A 23,792-nucleotide genomic window follows, 5' to 3' on the forward strand; every position below is an offset into this window, starting at 1 on the left:
TATAGAATTATAAATGATTTGTGGCAGCACATCACCTCCACAGTTTTGGAATTATAAAGCAGAAAGTTTTTATTTATTCATTTATTTATTTATTTGACTCTACATTGTAAAAAAATAAAAAATAAAAAAACACATTTTTATAGCCGATATTTAAAAAAACAGGAACTTTTTTCTATTACGTCATTACTTTAGTGTCGTATGATGGCTCTAGCGGTGGTCTTTATCAGCAGGAAAAGCTGTAAAATTTATGAAAATGTAATTAAAAGTCCAGTATTTTTGCCCTCCTTTACAAAGGGAACATTTCCAAAGATGGAAATAGGCCGGACTGGAGTCTTTTCAGGGCCACCGTATTTTGACACCATAGTTCTAGATGAATTGTTTGGTTTTTAAACAATCGTAAAAATGTCCTTAATCAAATTTCGTGTTCTCTTTTCTATTTGTGAAACTTGAATATGTTTAACTGAGGCAAGGATCGCTGTAGTCAAAGACGATTTCATTTCCACTTGCAGTCATTTCAACACAAACACTATACGCGTGCGTACGGGTGAGGAAGACCCCTCACAGACCAGAGCAGTAACACGAGATTTGACATGGATTGAGTGAAGCACTCTGTGGAAGGTGGTGCTGGATTGCAAAGCAGCTTGTGGATGTGCAGCAACTCTAGGCGGGCTAAAGAAGCTTAAATATTGCAATCCTATATGAGATCATCAGTAGGACGAGCCATCAGCTGGCGTGGGCCGGCATAACTGTTGCCCATTCAGTTTGTTTAAAACCCCTGTACATTATCAAAACAAAGAGTATGAAGAGATTACAAGTTCCAGCAACAGTGCAGTGGCCACAGTGAGGTCCATCCACCAGTTTTCCATCTTAACCATGTAAGAAATCCAGGGAGTTGGAGACGATCCCGCTCTCAACAACATGTGAATCAATATCATATAACTAGGTGACATAAGCTAAGCAGCCCTCACTATTCATTTAAAAGTGAAGGGTTTCTTGTCCTTGACCTGCCGATTGATAGAATTATTGCCCCATCCAGGTAAAAAATACTCTTAACCAGCTCTACTTTTATACACTTTCATCCTGCCGTGGTGTCAGCGATGTATGACTCTGCAGGTGATGTTTGACACATCGCTGAGGTGGATCTCTGGCAGAGAGTTGAATGATTGAAATGCTGCGTCTCGCGCTATAAATCATTTCTAAGTTCTCAAAGCTTTCAGTTTGTTCACATGTCTTTGTTTCACTTCTTCTGAGACGTGATCTAAATATTTATTGGCTGAAGACTTGCACTTGCGTGGTGGTGTGACCGGCATGTTGTAATGCTGCAGGTTTTATTTGTTTGCTTGGCTTTTTTTCCCTTCCAAGAGTTTGTGCTTCTCACCTAATTCAAATCTGTGAGTCGGGGCTACAAGAGTACAAGCTCTGATTTAATTTTAATCTTGTGGCTCTAAAGCTGCATGGGAAAGGTGGCTCTCCTGTGAGTGGGTTAAAGAAAGAGGATGTGGATTACTGGGTGGCTCCCATGTGGGAAAGATTAAAAGGGGGGTTGCTTTGTATTTTGCTCACGTCATTGAAGAGATTCTGATGGATACAACTTGCCTCAACCCAACGGGGATGTCAAGATGATAAATAATAGCTGCAAATTAGACACTAATGACTGAACCCTTATTGATCACTGGTAAGGCAATTGCACAGCTGAATAAGTAGATGTACGTGCCCTCTTTTTGTATTCGCCTGTAACGAACATCAGATGATCAGAAGATCCAGAAAATATTCTAAATTCACCTTTACAGTAAAATAATAGTATCTGCAAAGAACGAACAACCAGAAACCTGTTGCTCAGCACTGTTAGTACAAACAGAGCTCAGTATTGTTTAGGTGTATCATAAAGCATAGACAGTAAGGATCTCAGCAATTTACTGAAAAGAGAGACTTAAGAAGTAGATCAAAAGGAGATTTTCATAAGAGAAATCCAGAGTGGCCCAGAAAGGATTTGACGCTCTGGTTTGAAGGATTATAGAAACTGGATGTTTTGAAGAGATGGCCTTTTAAGTGTAAATGACAGTTCACGTGTCTTTTCCTCATTCAGTAGCCCTGCGTCACGCTCAAACGCTGCCATGACTCCACATTGTGGCAGAAATTGGATTTTCTCCTCATTTTTTTTAGAGACTTTAAGTTTATATCAGAGGAAAACGGGCAAAAAGCATTTTCATATTGAAAACATGCATTGAGAATTTGTCTCACAAAGACATTTTAGACATGGAAGAATGTAGAATAAATCTCTAGTTTCATGGTCCAGCACTAATCAACTTGCCCAATTTCTTGTCCTATTATCCTTCCCGCTCTTCTCATCCGTCTTTTCATCCAATCTCGTTCCTTTCTTCCTCTCTCTCTTTCTTCCCGTCTCCAGAAAATGAGCCAGGAGTTTGAGATTAAACGGCTGTCATTAGAGGAGCAGAGAGATCGCCTCCAGCAGCAACTCGACAACTTGAAAGAGGAGCTTTCGGCCAAACTCAACATGGCCAATCAGGAAGTATGAGTCAGCTCTTACTGGAGCGCTAACGCATGACCAGCATGACCTGATCGTCTCCATGCATACCGACACGTCTCAATCAACTGAGTGGTTGTCTCCTCAGGTGTCCCACCTTCAGGAGCTGGTGAGAGAGGGGGAACAGAACCTGAATTCAGCTCAGATGCAGATTACCTGTCTGAAGGAAACTCAGGAGAAACTCAAGATAGAGCTAGACGCGACTCGAGCCCGCGTCCGAGAGACGAGCAACCTGCTGACTGACCTACAGGTGAGGAGAAAACAAAGACAGTACTGAGGTTTGGAGAACCTGAAATGAGGGTCCTCCTGCATTAACGCCCCAATAAAATAAAGTCTTACTGAGGATAATCACTTCAATATCAATATCACATTTATTTCTATAGCACATTTATAAGCAACAAAGTCAGTGTAAATTTGCTAAAACTGCAGTGATGTGTTCATACGTTCTAACACCTGTTAGAAGACGCGCAGCAGCACTTTAGATTAACTGATGGAGACATGAGTGCTGAAGACCCAGAGAGAATTGCAGTAGTCCAGTGTGATGAAGGCATGAATACGTTTTTCTGCGTCTTTAGGAGGAAGATAAGGCTGAGCTTTGGCAATTTCAGGTAACTGATAAAAAAGTGTTTTTCACAACTGTGGACACTTGCTTCTCTAATTTAAAAGAGCTTTCTAAAAACACTCTGAGATTTCTTACAGTGTGGGAATGATGACGAGCAAGAGGACCAAAGGTATCAGTTAACTTATCCAAAAGGGGCGTGTCTTCCAAAAACAATAACTTCAGCCTTATATTTTAGGGTGAGAAAATTTTGTGTTAACTGGTCTCTAACATCATGTAGACAGTTAAGCAGAGACTGCAGTGGGACAGAAACAGAAGTAAATTTGGATGTCAGCATAACAGTGGAAGGAAATGTTGTATTTCCTTCAGTAGTCACAGATCAGTTCTTAATATTTGTTTTAGAATCCTGTAAGATGTAAACATACAGAGTGTCAAATTACACAGATTGGTTATCAGTGTCACACTCAGATATTCAGATCTAGACAAATGAACAGAGCGTTAAACTGCAGCTGAGAATATGCAAATTCTATCGTCTTTGTTTTGTTTTGTAGAAAGTGTTGAAAGTATTAAAGGTGCAAATACTGAAGTAAACATTTGTATAAGCATAAAATTAATGTAAAAGTAAGCCACTGATAGCTTTCTAGTCTGTTTTCTTTCTGAATCAGATTTCCTTATAAGGTCATTGCCCCTCAGTGGGCTTCCAGAAGATGGCCAATCAAAAGAGAGTGGGCTTTTAGGGACTGGAAGAGGACTTTTTATGGCTTTATTTTTGATAGGGACAGTGAAGACTGACAGGAAAGTGGCGGAAAGAGAGAGGGGAAGACATGTGGCAAAGGACCGCGTATCAGACTCTAACCCTGGCCGGCCGCTCTCAGCCGTGGGGCATATGGTCGCCTGCTCATTCCAGTGAGCTAAACCGGCGCTCCCCAAGGATAAACTTAGAGCTGTTAGTTTCTGGCTCTTGTTTTTTTGTCTAATGCACCTTGTTACACACACTCAGTCACTTAAACTTAATGGATTAAATCCCAGCTTTTATTTTACCAACTTTCTGGGACTCAGATTTTACTGAATTGAAGTAACCTTTGCAAAAGTCTTGACAGGTTGGGTCAACCAGTCAAGAGTTTTCAGACCCGACACTGAGACTGGCAGATGGTAATTTGCCTCCTGACATAGTAAGTCAGTGTGACAGCCTGTCTCATAGTCTGACAATAACAGCTCAGTCAGTCAAATAAATGTGGTGATTAAAAAAAAAGCCTTCACTGATGACCGAATAGAGAGAGACAGAGGGGGGGGGGGGGGGGGGGGGGGGGGACACAGGCAAGGATCGGAGGATAGAAGGATGGGAGAGGGGAAGAACATTTTGAAAGCAGGAGAGCAGGAAATGAGAGTTAACTGAGAAACAAGCGCGGTGCTGAAGGCCAGCTGTGAGATAATGATGATGAGGCCATTATGAGCAGAGTGGGCCTATGTTTGAAAAGAGCCCTGCTGGTGTGAGACGCAGGAAGAGCGTTTGTGATAGAGAGCGTGGCTTACTGGCAGGGGAGGAGGAGGAGGGAGCGACTCGATCCTTTCATTAAAATTATAGCTATTAATACTGTTATTAATAATAGGGATGATATTTGTATTTAAAGGAACTTATTCATGATAATAAGTCATCAAATGAGAATTTGGGGAGGCTGAATCATCATAGGACTGTACAATAAAAAGGTTTAAAGTAGAACAAAAATGCAGAAAGGGACAGAAAAAGTGTGGAAATGTCTTAGCTTCAGTAACAGGAATTAAAACAACTGTTAATAAAGGCAGAAAGAAGAGTTAATAAGAAGCACAGTGCAGAGAGGCTATAAGAAGAGCGATAATTAAATGAAACTGCAGAATGGTGCTCTTTGAATTCCCACCAGGCTTCTTATTTAAAGGGCTATTTAAAGAGCAGGACTGGGGCAGTAAAAAAGCCAAGCTTGACACAGGATTGTATCCTGTGTTCACACTGAGCTCATTAGCATAGACACAAGCTCAACACCAGCAGAGGCCGGCCTCACAGTAAATTTAGACCAGCTATTGTTTAGCACAGAATGAACCTTTAAGTAGATTACTAGGTTAGGAAAAGTAGAACGAGAGATGGTTTCATTTATACTCATGTTTTATTTCTACCTTAAATACAGAAAGTTCACAAAATTAAAAAAAAAATGTTATAAACTATGATGTCATTGTAGAGATTACATCATGTGTTCCTCAGACAAGCAGCCTGTTGTTAAGTCATGAGTACTTGAGCATGTTTCGTGCTTTCGATGTGTTGTTAGAAGTTCCACAAAAACAAACTAATTTCATGTTTTTTTTCCAGTATTTCACACAGCGATTGCAAACATGCTGGTTTTATTTTGGATGCTTACACTATTACACTTTGCACAAAGAATCTGAACGTTTGTTTTCAGCAAGTCTCACACATGCCTCCTGATCAGTCTTAGCCCATTTTTCTTTAGTGAATCTCTCAAACTCCTCCAGATTAGGTGGTCAGTGGCAGTTAAGTCAGGGGTTTGTGCAGGACAGTCAGTAACATTCACTTCGGTCTTTGTCGTGTTGAAGACAAAGCGACGGCACAGACCCAGCTTTGCTCCCGACTTTCAGAATCTTCACACATCCTTCGTTTTTCATTGTTCCTTCCACCTTGATGAGATTCCCAGTTCTAGTTTAATCTCATCTGACCAAAGGACATGCTTCCAGTATGAATAGTCTCCTGGTCATCTTTAGCATACTTCAGTCTGGCTTGAAGGCTATTTTTCTTTCCAGAGTCTTTTTTTATTTGATTTTATGAGGTTTAAGCATCACAGAGTTCAAGTAGAACAGTAGTTTGTGCTATGGCTCACTTAAAAAGGTCCGCTTTTAATATTAAGCTTTGTCATTTTGATTTTTTTCTGAAAAAATTCTTCTATTGTGTGCAGAAATGTTTATAAATGCTCTGTTAAAAAAAGAAATTCATAAGGGGGCTAATAGTTTTAACCTCAGCTTTACATTTTCTTGTTATATAGACTCATTTAAATTTATTTTTATTCTTAACAACATATAAATATAGATGTACATTTGTAGTGCAAGATTTATCTTGCGACACTTTGAAGGGCCCCACATGCTGGAGTGAACTGCACCACCCTCACTAACCTCTGATGCAAATCCAGTCATTTTGTCTATAAGCAGCTAAAATATGACGGAAACTGAACAAGGCGATGGTTACTCACAGTTAGCTTTAATGTAGGTGGGTAAGCCTTTACTATAGTCTCTGATTTATCAGAAATGAATGATTCAGAATTATAATTATTCAAGTGAAAGTATAATGAAACAAATACAGACTGTTTAGGATAAAGTAACAAGTGAAACATGAGTCATGTCTGTGGGTTTTTTTTTTTGTTCTTTTCTTAATTTGCCGTTGAGCCCATCGGTCGCTTTTTGAGAGAAATCCAGCCCACTGTGGCTTACTGAAGCATATATCTTTATTACTATAAATATCTAGTCCCCAGATAACCTGTGAACTGTTCCTAAAAAAGGCTTTTAAATAATGAACAGTAGCTAGTAAGAGTCACAAACACTCAAATCCAACTGGTCATATGTTTCTTCCTGCATTGCTCCTCCAAAAATCATCTCCACTTGTGAGAAATCTAAAAGCACAGATTTTTTTTAAAATCTTATTTAGATTCCCAGAAATGTAAATTGTCCTCACAGTGGATTTAACCACTCATGTGCTTCCCCTTGCAGCTAAACAAGAGAGCTTTTAGCTCTTCTAATGAGCTCATCAGCACTTACAGCCTGCAGCCTCTTCAGCAGCTGGAAACAGCTGACCCGGTGAAGTTTGTTTCTGCCTTGAAACCAGCACATTATAAATGCCCTGTAGCCATGGCATTATAAATGCATGTGGAAGTGGGCATTACAGTATGAGTCATCCAGCTTCAGCTATTGAAATATGGCATCTGGTCAGAGATGCAGACTTGGAGAAAAAAGAAAATGCACTTTTTTACTTTATGCGGCTTTAAACTTACACTATTAGGGCATCAGCACTTTAAAAACACCAAGGTTATTTTAGATATTACCTGCCTGCTTTATTATAGATTTTACTCTGAAAGTCTTTTTTTTACATATTTATTGATTGGGGCCTAAAATTATGTCAAACGAACCAATACTGTTACTAGAATCTGCCACAAGACAGTCAGTCTGATGTCACACTATGATTGAATGGGGTCAGGTTGACAATTATAATTACAAATTCACATTCAATTATTACATTTGTGCTCATCAGTCTTCCTGTCCTATAGGAATATAACCAGAATACAGTCCCTTCAAGTTGTGCTTATTGACAAAGGCTCATTCAGCTCATTTGTGCTCTGAATTAGGAGGCAGCTTTGCCAAGCTACTGGTCAGTGTGTCCAGTTGATCAGTTTATCATCAAGTTTTCTCGGCTACCATTATCTCAGGATGGATGCATGAGGAGATGAGCACTCTTGTTCGCAGTAATCTCAGAGTTCTTTAATTTATTTAAAAAATATATATTTGTTGTTTTCCTGTATTGATACAATATTGCAATTTTTTTGTTTTGTTTTTGTTTATTTGCCGACCTGCAAAGAACTCAAACACAAGCTGTGAAACTGAGTCGTCTTGCACACTGGGGTTAGGGACTGGGACTGGGATGCAGTTATTAGTGGAAGAGGTCACATATTCCAAGACTGAAGGTGGCACTTCACGCTGTTAGCAGCAGCAGTTTTTGTTTAGCTGTAAAAAACAAAATCATTAAACGGGGCCCTGAGATAAAATTACCATAAATTGAAAATCTAAATATCAGATCTGTTTATGTTGAGAATGAGTTAAATTTTATAATCTTGAGATGCTTACATATATAATTTATTTGGTAAACGCTTTTTTGGGGGGGTGTTCATTTGATTTCCCCAAAATGAAGTCTGAGCTCAGCCTGCTATGGGTTTAATATGTATTATCTGTGGCGGTGATACAATAAAACATGATGTCTCCTCAAATGTGCAACTCATAAACAGTGCAGATGTTTCTTACCAACTCAATTGCTGATTTCAGACTAAGATAGCAAAAGAAAATATCAGGAATACTGATAGTGTGTGATTTCTGTTGGAGTTCAAATTTGTGCACCGCTTTGTATTTGCAGGAAGAGATTGAAACCCAGAAGCAGCAGCATGAGGCCAGAGTGATGTCCATCAGAACAGAGGAGAAGCAGAAGATGGACAAGATGGCAGATGACTTGGATCGGAAATGGAGAGATGCACTGCGGTAAAAGAGAGAAAAACAGGAAGCCCATCTCCCCTGATGTCTTTTCTCATTCGTCTCTGTCATCTCACAGCCCTCTTCACAATCACACTTATTATCCCAACAAGTCGGCGTCTCCCCAAAACACTCATGTATATTGATGAGAACGAATAGGAAATGAACACAGTCGGAAGCAAGTTTATAAACGCATGCAATATTTACAGATGTCTTTTAGCAGGACAAAACCGAGCAGCGTGAACACACACGCACACTGAATGTACAATGTAATTAATTTAGTCAAACTTTGTGTCTTTCTGTAGGGAAGAAGTGCGTTTGCTAAAGGAGGAGTTGACCGAGGAGTATGAAGCAGACAAACAGGCGGCCATGACTCAGCTCTCCCAGCAAAAAGAGCTGGAGATGATGGCAGCGAGGGAGGGCTGGCAGAGGAAGGTCGAAGACCTGCTGGAGCAGGTAACGCACACATGCGGACACTGACACGTGAGGGTCCGGCCTGTTTTGGTTTTGTAAGGTTACCACCAGTGTTGGTCAAGTTACTTGAAAAAAGTAATCAGTAACTAAAAACTGATTACTTCCGCAAAAAAGTAATCCCGTTACTTTGCTGGTTACTTATTTTCAAAAGTAATTAATTACTTAGTTACTTAGTTACTTAGTTACTTTTTAAAAACATGATGAGGTGATAAAGCGATAGATCTTTCAGCCTAATTTTACTTTTTCTGCATAATCCATCATACAAAATGTAATCAAATGGAAAAGTCTCTTTTTTTTTTAAACTTGTTTTGTTAGTTTTAATCTTTTAACTTTATGCATCAAGCAAAAATTTAATTATATGCAACATTCTCTGACTGGAAGAAATTAGTTTAACATTTAAACCTATTTTCTGCACATTCCAGCACATAAAATAAAATATTTTTTGTGTTTACACTCAGTCTTTCAAATAGATGCAAGTAAAACACAGCAGAAAATAAATAACATCAAAGACTCAGCGGTCCTGTTGCTCTATTTTCACCTGTAAAGCAGGAGTAGGGTAGGCGTAGGTTTACCCTGGTGCAGGTGTGCCGCGGTCAGTTGAAGAATCCGCGAGTTTCTCTGTGAGTTTCCCATTACGTGGTAGCGCACTCGGTGCTTGTTTAGGGGTTTTTTTTCGCTGTAAAAAGAAGTTTTCTTCCCACGCACAGCGGACGCTAATGTTTTTGTCACTTTTTATGGAATCAAACTCACAGTAAGGTCAGTACTTCCACGCTTTAAACGCTGCACGCTCATACTCTCTCCCGCACTCGATATATGATCCATTGTTGATCTGCACACAGCTGTTGTCACGAACGTTGCACTTGCTTACGTCACTGTCATGAGACATTCTCGCAAAAAATCACGGTTTTAGTAACGCAGTAACTCAGCGTTCCTACGGGAAAGTAACGGTAATCTAATTACTGTTTTTGCAATAGTAATCCCTTACTTTACTCGTTACTTGAAAAAAGTAATCAGATTACAGTAACGCGTTACAAGTAACGCGTTACTGCCCATCTCTGGTTACCACATACAAGGTTTAAGGGCTTTAACTCCAGAAAGCCTGAACCATAAAATAATTACGAGACATTTGTCTGTTTATCATATCTATTTTATTATTAGAGTGCCCTCCAGGTCGTTGTGAACATTTTAATAAACACTGTTAAAACACAGTTAAAATGTTGATTAATTGACTGTATTTATTTTATTTCACAGACATTGATTTAACTGTAAGGCTAAGTGTAAATGTATTGCATTAAACTATGACATATATGGAACTTTGATATTCTGGATCTTTGTTTTCTCTAACCGGACCTCCTTACTTTTTAATTGAATACCCCTGCTGTTCAACATTTCAGTGATGTCAGCTGTAGACATGTAGACATTTCTCCCCAGACATTGATCAGTTTCATTTTTCTGTCTATCAAACCATACCCACCGACTGTGTCAGGAGGAAGTATTCATCCGCTGATGATGAGACGCTCACATAATTGACAGCAGGGCAAGATTTTAACATTGTAGAGACCCCCCGTCAGCTGAGCTTTCATGTTAGCTAGTCGCGCACTTCTTTTAATTGGCAGGCAGCAGAAAGAGATCTGACGTTGCTGGATCCTTTTTTTCCTTCTTGTGGTGAGAAGGACATGATTTTTACAGATATTTTTAAAACTGCTTTTTTTTTTTTTATGTATTTTTAGTGTTTTGAGAACCACAGGGTAAGTACCATTTAGTTTCATCATATACAAGCAAAAGTAGACCTTTATATGGCTGATGGCTCAAAAACTGGGAACGTCACACCAAAACAATCCAGATGGATAAATAGCTCTATAGTAAATATGACTTGCTGTTGACGTAGCAACTCTTAAACTCTTATTCTTTTCTTAGAGCTGCCTTACAAACCGACCCCAGTAACTCGTTTACTATGTCAGCTGATGATAACAAAAACACAATGGCAGCCTGAACCAAGAGAAAAGAAAAGGTCATGTCAGTCTGAGAGACGGCGAGAGGCTGATTTGACCAACTTCTTCTTCCATGTAAACGATTGGCTCTCGTCTTATAGTAGTTACTAACCAACGTTGTTAGTATGTTTGACTTTGCCTTTATAGTCAGACCCACAAACAGTAGCTTTCTGAGTTTTCTGTAAACAACCAAAAGCTACAACATGAGGTCGGGAGCACATGCTGGTGATGCTGCAGTCATCACTGTTTGCAGTATGTTATAAAGCATTGATATCACATGCAGGTGAACTCTGTTAGTATCCGGGAATGCAGTTGTTCATTTTTTATGCATTTTTTGTTCTTTGACAAGCAGTTGAAATTATTTATCATTTACTTCAGGTTTCTTGGTCTATTCCAGAGTAAAACTTGATGTAATTCAATGATTTATTTGATAATTGCTTGTGGCTATTTAGTCCTTAGAGTGCGGCTCCGCATGGTTTGGGAAAATAAATTAGAAGTATTTAGCTGAAGTGTATTTTATTTATGTTCTTTTTTAAACCTGTACTTCTAAATTGGAAGATTATTGTGATATTGAAATAAAAAAATAAAATTATATTCTATTATTTTTTTCATCGCTCAAAATAAGCTTCAAACTCGCGGAAGCCGGTGTACCCGCCGAAACGCCGTGCATTTATCGAGACTTTCAGCCCCAGGTAGGCCAGTTATGGATCTTCGGATCCACATTATGTCAGCAGCTCCACCATGAACTATGTTAAAACAAACACCGCTCACGCCTCACAGATGACAGCTTACAGTCCTGCGTAAAGATGAAAGTGACTTCTTACAGCCCCGATCTGCAGACGCTGTGCGCAGAGGTTCAGGAGCAGAAGTCCCATTGTAAACTTATCACGGCAGACCCGACGATGTTTCCATGAACAGGCTTTTTAGCATCTCTTTATTGACCACTTTTCACACACGGTTGCTGTACGCACACAGCCGGCTGTACCTTTTCAGTTCACAGCCCGACAACACAACAGCAGAGAGAGCACAGACTTTAAGGCGGCGAGGCGTGATCGCGGGTGCCGCTCAGGTGCGTCCACCTCCCCTGCAGCGGCGCTGCAGACCACGCCCCGCCACACACATTAACCAGGTAAAATACATATTTAGGCAGAATTTTGCAAATATCTATTTTTCATCTTTCAGCAGCATAGAGCTTTTTTTCCAATTATTTTTTAAAAGTCAGCTCAAGGCTCCAAAAGCACAAAGGAGATATAAGGGTGGCTCACAACAGTTTTTGTTTGCTGGATCATTTTAGTTCAGCTGGGTGTCTTTCCTTTTGTTATATTTCTTTAAGAGTTCAAAATGTGTTAATTACATAAATAAAAATGTAATTTTCTCTGCAGCACTTCATGGATTTCATAAGCAACACACCTTAGTTGTTCACACAAAGCATAAAGATAAAAAACAATATATACAGTGTTATCTTCATTTTAGATGTCACAAAGTATTTGCGGCTCTCAGTGTTTTCTTTTGCGTGGAAACCGGGTCCAAATGGCTCTTTGGTGTTAAAGGTTGCAGACCCCTGACTTAAGGACAGCCTGAAGCAAAAAAAGAAAATCCAAATCAAGTCTCACAGGCATTCCTGTCTTTCAATAACTGTGTGAATGTGATTAACAGCAACGCTGTAAATAGCTTCTTCACCTGCTTCACAACTCATATAACTCCCACAGCAACAGTAAATTGGTATGAAAACAACAAAGGCTGTAACAGTGTTAATTTTGTCCCGTCATAGTGAGGTAGAAGAAAAGGAACAGCCTCTTTTTTTTAAACCAGGTTGTCTCTAAGCCATAGTGATGCTTGAATACATACAGGGAGTGCAGAATTATTAGGCAAGTTGTATTTTTGAGGAATAATTTTATTATTGAACAACAACCATGTTCTCAATGAACCCAAAAAACTCATTAATATTAAAGCTGAATGTTTTTGGAAGTAGTTTTTAGTTTGTTGTTAGTTTTAGCTATTTTAGGGGGATATCTGTGTGTGCAGGTGACTATTACTGTGCATAATTATTAGGCAACTTAACAAAAAACAAATATATACCCATTTCAATTATTTATTTTTACCAGTGAAACCAATATAACATCTCCACATTCACAAATATACATTTCTGACATTCAAAAACAAAACAAACAAATCAGCGACCAATATAGCCACCTTTCTTTGCAAGGACACTCAAAAGCCTGCCATCCATGGATTCTGTCAGTGTTTTGATCTGTTCACCATCAACATTGCGTGCAGCAGCAACCACAGCCTCCCAGACACTGTTCAGAGAGGTGTACTGTTTTCCCTCCTTGTAAATCTCACATTTGATGATGGACCACAGGTTCTCAATGGGGTTCAGATCAGGTGAACAAGGAGGCCATGTCATTAGTTTTTCTTCTTTTATACTCTTTCTTGCCAGCCACGCTGTGGAGTACTTGGACGCGTGTGATGGAGCATTGTCCTGCATGAAAATCATGTTTTTCTTGAAGGATGCAGACTTCTTCCTGTACCACTGCTTGAAGAAGGTGTCTTCCAGAAACTGGCAGTGGGACTGGGAGTTGAGCTTGACTCCATCCTCAACCCGAAAAGGCCCCACAAGCTCATCTTTGATGATACCAGCCCAAACCAATACTCCACCTCCACCTTGCTGGCGTCTGAGTCGGACTGGAGCTCTCTGCCCTTTACCAATCCAGCCACGGGCCCATCCATTTGGCCCATCAAGACTCACTCTCATTTCATCAGTCCATAAAACCTTAGAAAAACCAGTCTTGAGATATTTCTTGGCCCAGTCTTGACGTTTCAGCTTGTGTGTCTTGTTCAGTGGTGGTCGTCTTTCAGCCTTTCTTACCTTGGCCATGTCTCTGAGTATTGCACACCTTGTGCTTTTGGGCACTCCAGTGATGTTGCAGCTCTGAAATATGGCCAAACTGGTGGCAAGTGGCATCTTGGCAGCTGCACGCTTGACTTTTCTCAGTTCATGGGCAGTTATTTTGCGCCTTGGTTTTTCCACATGCTTCTTGCGACCCTGTTGACTATTTTGAATGAAACGCTTGATTGTTCGATGATCACGCTTCAGAAGCTTTGCAATTTTGAGACTGCTGCATCCCTCTGCAAGATATCTCACTATTTTTGACTTTTCTGAGCCTGTCAAGTCCTTCTTTTGACCCATTTTGCCAAAGGAAAGGACGTTGCCTAATAATTATGCACACCTGATATAGGGTGTTGATGTCATTAGACCACACCCCTTCTCATTACAGAGATGCACATCACCTAATATGCTTAATTGGTAGTAGGCTTTCGAGCCTATACAGCTTGGAGTACGACAACATGCATGAAGAGGATGATGTGGACAAAATACTCATTTGCCTAATAATTCTGCACTCCCTGTATGCATGCTATGTATTTGCAGCCTTTAAATAGGTTCTTTAAAGAAAGCCTTTGAAATTAATGCTCCTTCAGATGTTCCAGTAGCTACAGTTCAGGAGATTTTATCTTATGAGGACTGAAGTTAGCTGCTAGGGTCAGAATGAAAGCACTGTAGGAACAGAGCGAGCCGTTTGACGCTGGTTTGGGAGCTCAGACGCTCGTCTGCTTAGACTCATGTAGCCGTTCCTGCAGAGCATACTGCCTCTGGGTAATTCAGAGCTGAGTCACAACTGAAACCTCAAAGAGGCTCGTCCTGAGTTTGCCAAGACGCTGGTGGCTCCAGATAAACATTTTCTGACAAGCTGGAGTCACCAGTGCCAGCTTGGCAACTTTTCAGACGCCCCCAACCAAAACCGTGACAAAAGCAGCTCATGGCAAAACGAGACAAAGTTAAAGAGTGATCTGACTTTAACTCCAACACAAGATACAAGAGATTCTGTTTCACACAAAGTTTTGTTCTTCTTCATAAAATATTTTCGTTTACCAAAGAAAACTTGTCCTTTGGTTTTGAGACATCTGTTTGTGGTCGGCGGCTCTGCGATGGACCTTTGACCTTTGATATAGCTACTGTGTTGGAGTTTCTTAATTACTCCAGAAATCGTTTGTTCTGCAGACTAAAATGTAAATATTTATTTGCTTAATTGAAAAAAATGTGCAAGCTAAGGTGGCAGTTTTCAAAAGAATCACCAAATATCCAAATAAATGATTGCTACCTATTTGTTTCAGCTATAGATATGGTATCATTTTAAGATGAAAGGAAGCAGTCCTCATTGATGTGGCTGTAATAATTAAGATGGAATTTCATAGTGGGCTCTTTAGGGAGCATCATTTCTTATCTGCAGCATCTGCAGATTATAGATGCCAGATTAGGAATCATGTAAATGTGGGTCACAGTATAAAAAGGAGCATTTTAAAGTTATAGTGCCGAGTGGCTAAAAATAAACTTCAAACAATATCACAGATCAGATATCTAAGGAGCTTACACTGTATGTGTACTATATGTGAGCCTCTGCATGTGCGTCTTTTTTTGCCCTCACAGGGCTGTGTGTGTGTGTGGGTGGGTGGGTGGGGGGGGGGGGGGGGGTTGGTTTAGGAGCAACAGAAAAGATGGCTAATGTGTGTATATGTAATACTGTAATCCACGGATATTATTAAGTGTATATACACTTACCGGAATCTCTTTAAATGTGCTTTGCTAGTACCTCTTTTGATTTCAGATCTGCATTCATTCCTCGCGGCATAATTTCAACAAAGTGCTGGATAAATTCTTCAGAGATTTTTGTCCATATTCACACGACAGCATCACAGAGTTCCTCATCACAAAGGTGCTCTATTAGATTGGGATCTGGTGATTGTGGAGCCCATTTGGGTTCAGTGAACTGAATGTCCAAAAAAACAGTTTGAGATGATTTGAGCTTTGGGTAAATACGCACGTAGGCTGTGGCAATTAAATGATGCCTACCTGGTACTGACGAGTCCACAGTCTGTAAAGAAAATATTCTCTACTCCATTGCACCACGAGCGTCATAAATCATTGATACAAGGCAGGATGGATCCCTGCTTTCATGTTGTACACACCGGTTTCACACCCTACCATCTAAATGTTGCAGCAGGAGTCAAGATTTATCAAAGCAGGCAGTGTTTTCTAATCTTCTGTTGTCCAATTCTGGAGAATTATAACCTCAGTTTCCTGTTATTAGCTGGCAGGAGCGGCATCCAGTGTGGTCTTCTGCTTTAACATTTGCATGTAGAGATGCTCTTCTGCAGACTCACTTGTTACAAGTGATTATTTACTATAAGTGGTTGCCTCCCTGTCAGTTTAAAGCAGTTTGGCCATTCTCCTCGGACCTCTGGTAGATGGTATTGGCCACCAACCAGAGGTAGAGGATTTCACCCAGAGAACTTCTGGAATTGAATTGCTCTGAGTTTGATATGGCCGGGGGCACCAGTACAGCATTAAAGTGAAGTGCAGATAAGCATAATTTTCAAAATCCAAGACCATGCTTTCAAAGGCTACATGAACATCACCTGAAAAAAACATTCCCAAGTAGTTTAATTCATGCTTAAAAGATCCTTTTCAACCCAAAATATTTAAATTTAATTTGAAAGCCCAGTTAGGAATGTTTTAGCTTATCCCCGTAATACTTTCAATCATAGTCTTGCACAAAGATTAACTAGAAAAAACAGCAGACATGCAAGCTGGGCCACTATGAAGACAAAAGCACGAAAGTATTATTACAGTGATCTGCACGGTATTGACCTACTTACAGCTCTGCAGAAACACCAGCCCTACCGGGGGCTCAGAGACTCATCAGTCACAATGCAAAGAGAAACTCGCAGTCCCCTCAGATATAACACATCACGTTGCATTTTAAGGACAAATCTCAAACTGTTCACACATAAGCCATGATTACAACTAGCATCTGTCAGAGTGATAACGGAAATATGATGGATGTATATTGGTCGATTACCCATTAATAACGCTAAGAATAATAAATTCTCCGCTTTATTTATCAGAGAAGGGGATATTATATTAGATTGTTACTTTCCTGGTGTGGTTTTAAGGCTGTCAGTGCTTCTCTGTGTCTCTGCACCTCTTCTGTATCATCCTTACAAATTCAAGTTATTGTGCATTCAGACAACACCAATCCCATAATTGCATCAACATTCCACCCTCATGGTGTGTACAATTTCTCTTTCAGTCAAAAAGTAATTCCAGTAGCAACTACTGCATTTCTTTTGATCAGTGTTAATACTTCATACGCCGACCCTCCAGCCTGCCAGATGCTCAGTTTGCTCAGAACAGCAGAGCAGTGAGCATGGTGGGACTCTGTTCTTGGTTGCTGTGTGATGGATTTAATGGTGGGACAACTGCCATATTGCTGAATTTATTATTTTAATAAATTTCAATACAGATCAAAATTTAAGTAGATGCAGGGCCTTTCCTGGCTAGGAGAGGGTCTTGAGGGGCAGCTACAACTGTCAGCACAATTAGTCTAAAAGTAAGGGTTTGTTTTTCCAGGAAAACCCCTGTGATTGATAGGGTAGTTTTGTTTATTAACTGGAAATGAAGATGCATACCAAATCCAATCAAAATGTTTCCCATTTTTTCAGAAAATCAATTGTGATTTAAAGGTACAGCCATTAATTTTAAGCATTTACTTTTCTTCTGCTACATCAGAGTAAACAGACTAATAAAACATGGTTAATGCATTTGTTCTTTCCATACCAGTCTGCCACAATCACTTATTGTCTGCAGATTAGACAAGCAACTGGCCCATCTCCAGACAGCTGACAACTGTTATGGCTAAACAACAACAGCTAGTTACAAGCTAACGCAGGGGTGGGCAACTCCAGGCCTCGAGGGCCGGTGTCCCTGCAGGTTTTAGATGTGTCCTTGAACCAACACAGCTGATTTAAATGGCTAAATTAGCTCCTCAACATGTCCTGAAGTTCTCCAGAGGCCTGGTAACGAACTAATCATGTGATTCAGGTGTGTTGACCCAAGGTGAGATCTAAAACCTGCAGGACACCGGCCCTCGGGGCCTGGAATTTCCCGCCCCTGGGCTAACGTTATAAATGTAATGTTTGGCTCAAGTGTCCTAAAAATCACACTTTCCCTCTGATAAAGAGTTTGATTACATTCTCACATCGTATCAGCGTTCAGTCATGACGTTCCTGAGTCCTTAAAAGTTGCAACCATTACAAAGACAGTTTCAACAGTTGCTAACAGAGGCTAACAGCTAACAGTGGCAAAAAGGACCTCAGTATTGCTGTCATTATTCACAACTGAGCTTTTTTGACTCCATATTGGACTCCTTTCACAAAGTTTTATAGCCTCTTCCAGAGTAAATAAAGATAGATGCTTCTCACCCGGCTTTGACAGCTGAGGTAAACAGTGGACTGACAGCCTTCCACAGGAGCAAAGACATGCCGGCCGGCTGCATCTCTTATAGCATTCAGTCTCAATTGAATGTTTTTGATCTCTCTTGGCATGTTTCATTGCCAGTGTCAGTGTTATTTCTATTCTAAAGTTAAAAACAACAAAGTATCCAAAGTCTTTACAAGTTAGTTAATGAACAAGCAAGATATAAAAAGAAGCAAATATGATATATTGTGACAACATAAAAAAGCTACAGTGGCTATCCTACAGCAGCCACAGTAACTAGGATTATGCGCTTGAATTGTGAGGGTACAAAAACAGACCCCAGTTGCCTGCAAAATCTGCAATCTACTGACATTTGGCGCTGAATAATTTTACTCACTAACTTTAAAGAATTGCCAAGACTCAACAGGATGAAAAAATTGAATGATTTCCCTTTTGACTGTTTTGTGCAGACACACTAGCAGATGTAGTTAAAAATCACCCCTGATGTCCTGAATTTTTGATTAACCTGTTTCAGTGAAGCCATTTATGCCTTTGCTGCCTTAGCCTCTCATGTTTGATGGACGTGGCAGCTACATGTGCTGTTAAAGTAGAAAAAGACATTCCTGAAAGCCCTTAAGTGAGCGCAGGTCCCGTGCGGTATTGTGCGCCTGGGCGGATGTGCCGTCGTTATCTATAATGACTTCTTTTTCATTAAGATATTTTCATTACCAGGTCCGAGCCCGAGGCTCCAGTTTGTGCGAGCCAAAACTTGTGCGCTTGGGATTGTGTTTAATTAAGTCACAGAGGGCTGGGTGCATGTTTTTGCAAACAAGGTCGCTTAAGGTATTTCCACATTGCTAATCTCACACATCCCATTATTTTGCTGTAAATGTAAAAATGATTAGTTGGAGTAGACAGAGAGGATAAACTGTGCAGGCCATCTTTTTTTATCCGATGTAGAACCTCAGAAACTTCATCCCAGCCCTGCTCCTCATCCTCTCATTTTTAAATCCATCTTACCTTACACTTGCTAATGTGGTACTTCTTCAGCACTAAACCCTGCGGGGGATTTAACTGCAGCGGCTCAGAGAAAGAGTGGCATGTGAAGGGCCGGAGGCGTCTGGCTGAGAGAGTTCTGCCACTCACCGGCAGTTAGGCCTCTGATAGCTGCAGTATCTCCTCGAAACAAAACACTTTGGCGTGCTCTGATGGGGCTTACGCTTGTTGGCTTTTGTTATTGGGCCGTGCGCGCTGTCACTCGTCGTCGTGACGGGCTGTCAGCTCATTGACACGAGTGGAGAAATCTTCATCCGCAGCCCTGAAGTGGTTTTATTACATCTGTGTGTCAATATCACCACCAGGGAGTGGTTGTTAGAAAAAGGGGGAAAAACCTAGGCTCTCTCCCTGGTTAAGAGCGATGCATTGGAAAAAATATAGTGGAGCAAAAGAGAGAGTTTTTTAATTAAATGTGTGTGCTCTGTTAAGTGAGTTGCTTCTTTCCTGGAGGTATGTCTTCCTTGTAAATTAAATGTGATGTCGCCGCACAGTTGGAGATAGAGAACCACCTGGAGAGAGACACAGTGTTGTCCCTGCAGTTCAGCCTGTAATTACTGCTTCTATCGGATGTGGGCACGCTGACCTGTTAACATTTGCTTTTAATCTAATTTGTTCTGTCTTGTTACTTTTTTCTTTTTTTTTTTGAATAAGCCTTTGCTCATTATAAACACCTAAACACCATATTTTTACTACTTCCCCCTTTACGTCCCTTTTTCCTCAGATCTCTCTGCTGAAACAGTCCCTGGAGCTGCAGCTGTCTCAGTCTCAGTCAGCTCTCCAACAGCTGCAGTCTCAGTTCAACCAGGAGAGAGAGCTCCTGAGCCAACAGCTCAAAGGTATGCACGCGCTTCCTCCACGTGGCGACTGCGGCTACAAGCTGCCGCTGGAGTTTCAACATTTCATCCTAAAATAACTTTCTTAAAGTAGCGATTTTGCATTTGTATGTGATTTTAACTTAAAAACTTAAAAACTTTAAAACAAGAGATTTTTTATTTTTTGATTATGGGAATTTGAAAGAGAAGGAAGGTTGGAGCTATAACAGCCAGTTTGAGCTGTTAGATGACGAGTTGCAGTCTGACAAGTTTTATCAGGGGAAACCTGCGTGCCTCTAAATCAGCCATTCCCAAAGTCAAGAGTGCTGCAGCCCACTTAAAAACCTGAAGATCCATTGGGGCCACCCAATCTTAAATCTTCACTCTAATCAGAATCCATGAGAATGTGATGTATTCCTCGAAAAATGTCTTAAAAATAAATAAACCACACAGGAGGATGTTGGCTATAAATTGCTAATGCTACCTAGTCATATGCAAAGTGGTAAGGCTAACTGGGACATAAACTTTAATACAGGGGAAGTAAATTTAGGTCAAAATATAGTAATACCACCTCCTATTTCCTGTTTTAATTCCATATTTATATAACTACATTGATATAAATATGTAACTGTGCATACTACTAATTTCAAGTTGAATTTCTGTTATTATTGCAGCCAAGCAGCCATGAAGGGGGCCACTGCTCCCTTAAAAACTTTTGGGAATCACTGCTTCAAAACATCCATGAGGGAAATAACTGAATTCACAGCCCAGGATGTTCACTAGCATGAGATCGTCAGCATGTCGAGACAAATCATGCTGCATTGCACTGTAACACTGCTGAAAACGATTTTTTATTTTGTTGTGAAGAATAAATAAAAATCTGAAATGTAACCTAAATATTTAATACAAATAGTCCGAGCATCGAGTGTGTAAATATTTTGTTGTCACCTTCTGTTCAGCGGCGCATCTCCTGCCGCTGTGCGACTGGCTCAGATTGTCATATTGCCTTATCGTGTCAAACAGAATGGAAACACGTCTGCTGTTGATGCATCTCAGTGTACACGTTGATATCTCTGTGTTTGCAGAGATGCAGAGAGAACATCAGAGGAGAGAGCATCGATTACAGGAGGCTCACTGCTGTGCCCTCAGCACCATGGAGGAAGCCAGGCAGCACCAGATAAGAGTACGACACACACACACACACACACATATTTGCAAGCATGTAGGTTTGCATCGGTTGTCTTGGGATTTGTCACATAGTTGCACGACACTACCTGCCTTTTGTTCTCTCTGAAAAGAAAAGTAGAGCAAGTTCTAACTAACTTCTCGGGGGCTTTTACTAAATACATTACAGTAGCCTTTCTTGTTCCACTGTGGACTTCACTGCAGTCTTCTTTGAACTCATCTGTTTGTACCCACAGTAAAAGTGCGACGAGGACAGTTTCAACAGCCTCACTAGTGCAGCAACAACAGCTGCTAAATGCTACCATCGTTCACTAACAAGTGCTGTGACTGAAGCAATAATGTGCTGCAGTAATTCTAGTAGCAAAAATGCCTAACTAAGTTAATAAAATCTGTGATTTTAAATATGATTTAAGCAGCAAACCTTTGACTACTGAATGCAGCATTTGAGAGATTTACTGTTGCTTTGTACTGTAGTATTAACGTGACTCTAGAACACTGTATGTTGGTGGATCCTGTATGGCTAGGCTGGAGTTTGGTGTTGCAGAGATTTCAGGGTGACGATTTTTTATAAAATTTGGTTTGATCTGTCACCTCAGCCGAGTCTGGCATCAATAAATGTTCAGTTTAACTCAGTCTTATTTATATAGACCAGCACAAGTCACTTCAAGGCACTTTATATTGTAAGATAAAGAAAATAATACAGAGAAAACCTCAACAATCAAACAACTCCCTTTGAAGAAGAGGCAAAAGTGGGAAGGAAAAACTCCCTTTTAACAGGAAGAAACCCCCAGCAGAACCAAGCTCAGGCAGGGGCAGCCATCTGCTGCGACTGGTGTGGGTGAATGGATTTGATAGTTAACTCAAAAACAGGATGATGATGTACCGTACTATTAGCTAGTATTTTTTACCTATGTGATTAAAAATGACTACAAGGCAACATTTGAGCAGAAAATATATTTTATATATTTTCTTCAAGTCATCCAAAGCACATGTGACAACTGCAGCAATAAAACTATGAAAAGGTTAGCACTGCATGTGAACCATGATTGGTATTCTGTCCAAAGCTAGCTCTGCTTATAGGTTGATTTAGCTGCTTGAACAGCAGAGTAAGCAGTGACCTTGTGTTGAAGTAATGTTGACTGAGATTTCTTGAAGAAATGTTTTTGACTAAATCCATCAATACAAGAGCGTGAAACAACACGTAAAACAAGACCACTCAGAGAGCGCAACTATCAAAGGGCAGGTTTATTAACACTGATGTTTTATTACAACATGATGATGTCAACCCGTTATGTCATCATGGTGACATCATAGCAACATCATAGGGACAGCAGTCAAGCTCATGTTTAGCCAGCATATGTAATCATGTCCCCCAAGGCCTAATATGTTGCTGTTATCGGTATCACCATCACAGAAAATCTGAAAATGCTGTTTTGAAAACTGTGGACAAACAGACAGAGTACACACTCCCTCCATTAGGGAGGAGAACAAACTAAAAACTTGCTGCTAAACTTAAATTAAAGAATTAAAGTGTCCTTTAGCTGTCTATCGGCAGGAGAGTAGAGAATTGTGCTTCAGTAGCTGATATATCCACAATGTCGCTTCCCGTGAACTTTGTAATACACAAGTAAACGCCTATTACCATTATAAAAAAAATGAAAGAAAAAGACTGACAAAAATAAGAGTTGACCTATCGTTTTACTTTTAAATCATCAAATTAGTTCATGTGCTCCTCTGGCTGTATCCTGTGTCTTTTTATAGTTCTGTAAAAATGTGACTTTCAGTACAGAAATCTGCAGCTGCTGTTCCTCTCTTTTCACCTGTGTTCTTATCTACTTTTTTTTATGTATGTAGCAGTCTGTGATCAGCAAAAGTCCTTAAAATAGTGCTTTATAAGAGGTACACAACTTGATTTGTCGTCCTGGGAGCTTCTAGTGTCTGACGTTATTTCTTCCAGAGAGGAAATTATAGTGTGGAAGGTGCTGCAATTTGAATTTCCAATATAGTCCACAGCACAGCAATGATTACGTGTAGCAGAGTATCCATTGTGAAGTTCAGCGAGTGCTGGTCAACAAAACTACTTGAGACCAAGTAAAAAAGTTTTTGAGCTTTTCTAATATTGTTTAATGATCCTTTTATGTCTGCCACAGAGTCAAGAAGTGCAGAAGATTCATAGCACAATCAAACCCCTGAGGAAATTCCCGGCTTTCTGAGCCATTTTATTTGGATCATTTACTTTAATTTCACCAATTTTCTTGTTAAGTAATATTAAAATGAGCCAAACGATATAAATTATGGTTGAGGTAGTTTTTTTTTCCGTTATGTGGCACTGAGAGGATGTGTCAAAAAGCTCAGTGATTTTATACTTACACTCTTTAGTCATTTTCAGCCTGTTGATGGATCTCGCTGTCAGTTCTGCTTCCTGAAGCTGAGTAGCTTCCTTTTTTTATGCAGTACATAGTGGGACAGTCTCCAAAAGTCTTTGTGTGTTCTTAATATTGTCACTTTTCCTGTGCCAGTCTGTTACTCAAAACCAGCTTGGAGCTGTGGTTCGATTACACTGTTCATTTTCTCTCTTTGTCTTCTGGCT

At 40.1% G+C, this 23,792-nt stretch overlaps 1 protein-coding gene across 2 annotated transcripts in view; it reads left to right on the forward strand.

Annotated features, from left to right (window-relative positions):
• The window catches only part of fam184aa (family with sequence similarity 184 member Aa), an 84,928-nt gene that overhangs the window by 35,978 nt on the left and 25,158 nt on the right, over positions 1–23,792 (forward strand). For both annotated transcript variants that reach the window (XM_080297486.1, XM_080297485.1), the window contains exons 11-16: positions 2,408–2,530; positions 2,634–2,795; positions 8,257–8,378; positions 8,675–8,825; positions 19,927–20,041; positions 21,103–21,200. In XM_080297486.1, coding sequence (XP_080153612.1) covers positions 2,408–2,530; positions 2,634–2,795; positions 8,257–8,378; positions 8,675–8,825; positions 19,927–20,041; positions 21,103–21,200 — 771 coding nt within the window. The remainder of the gene's footprint in view (positions 1–2,407; positions 2,531–2,633; positions 2,796–8,256; positions 8,379–8,674; positions 8,826–19,926; positions 20,042–21,102; positions 21,201–23,792) is intronic.

The sequence above is a fragment of the Astatotilapia calliptera genome, chromosome 23 (genome assembly GCF_964374335.1).
Source record: "Astatotilapia calliptera chromosome 23, fAstCal68.1, whole genome shotgun sequence".
NCBI lineage: Eukaryota > Metazoa > Chordata > Actinopteri > Cichliformes > Cichlidae > Astatotilapia > Astatotilapia calliptera.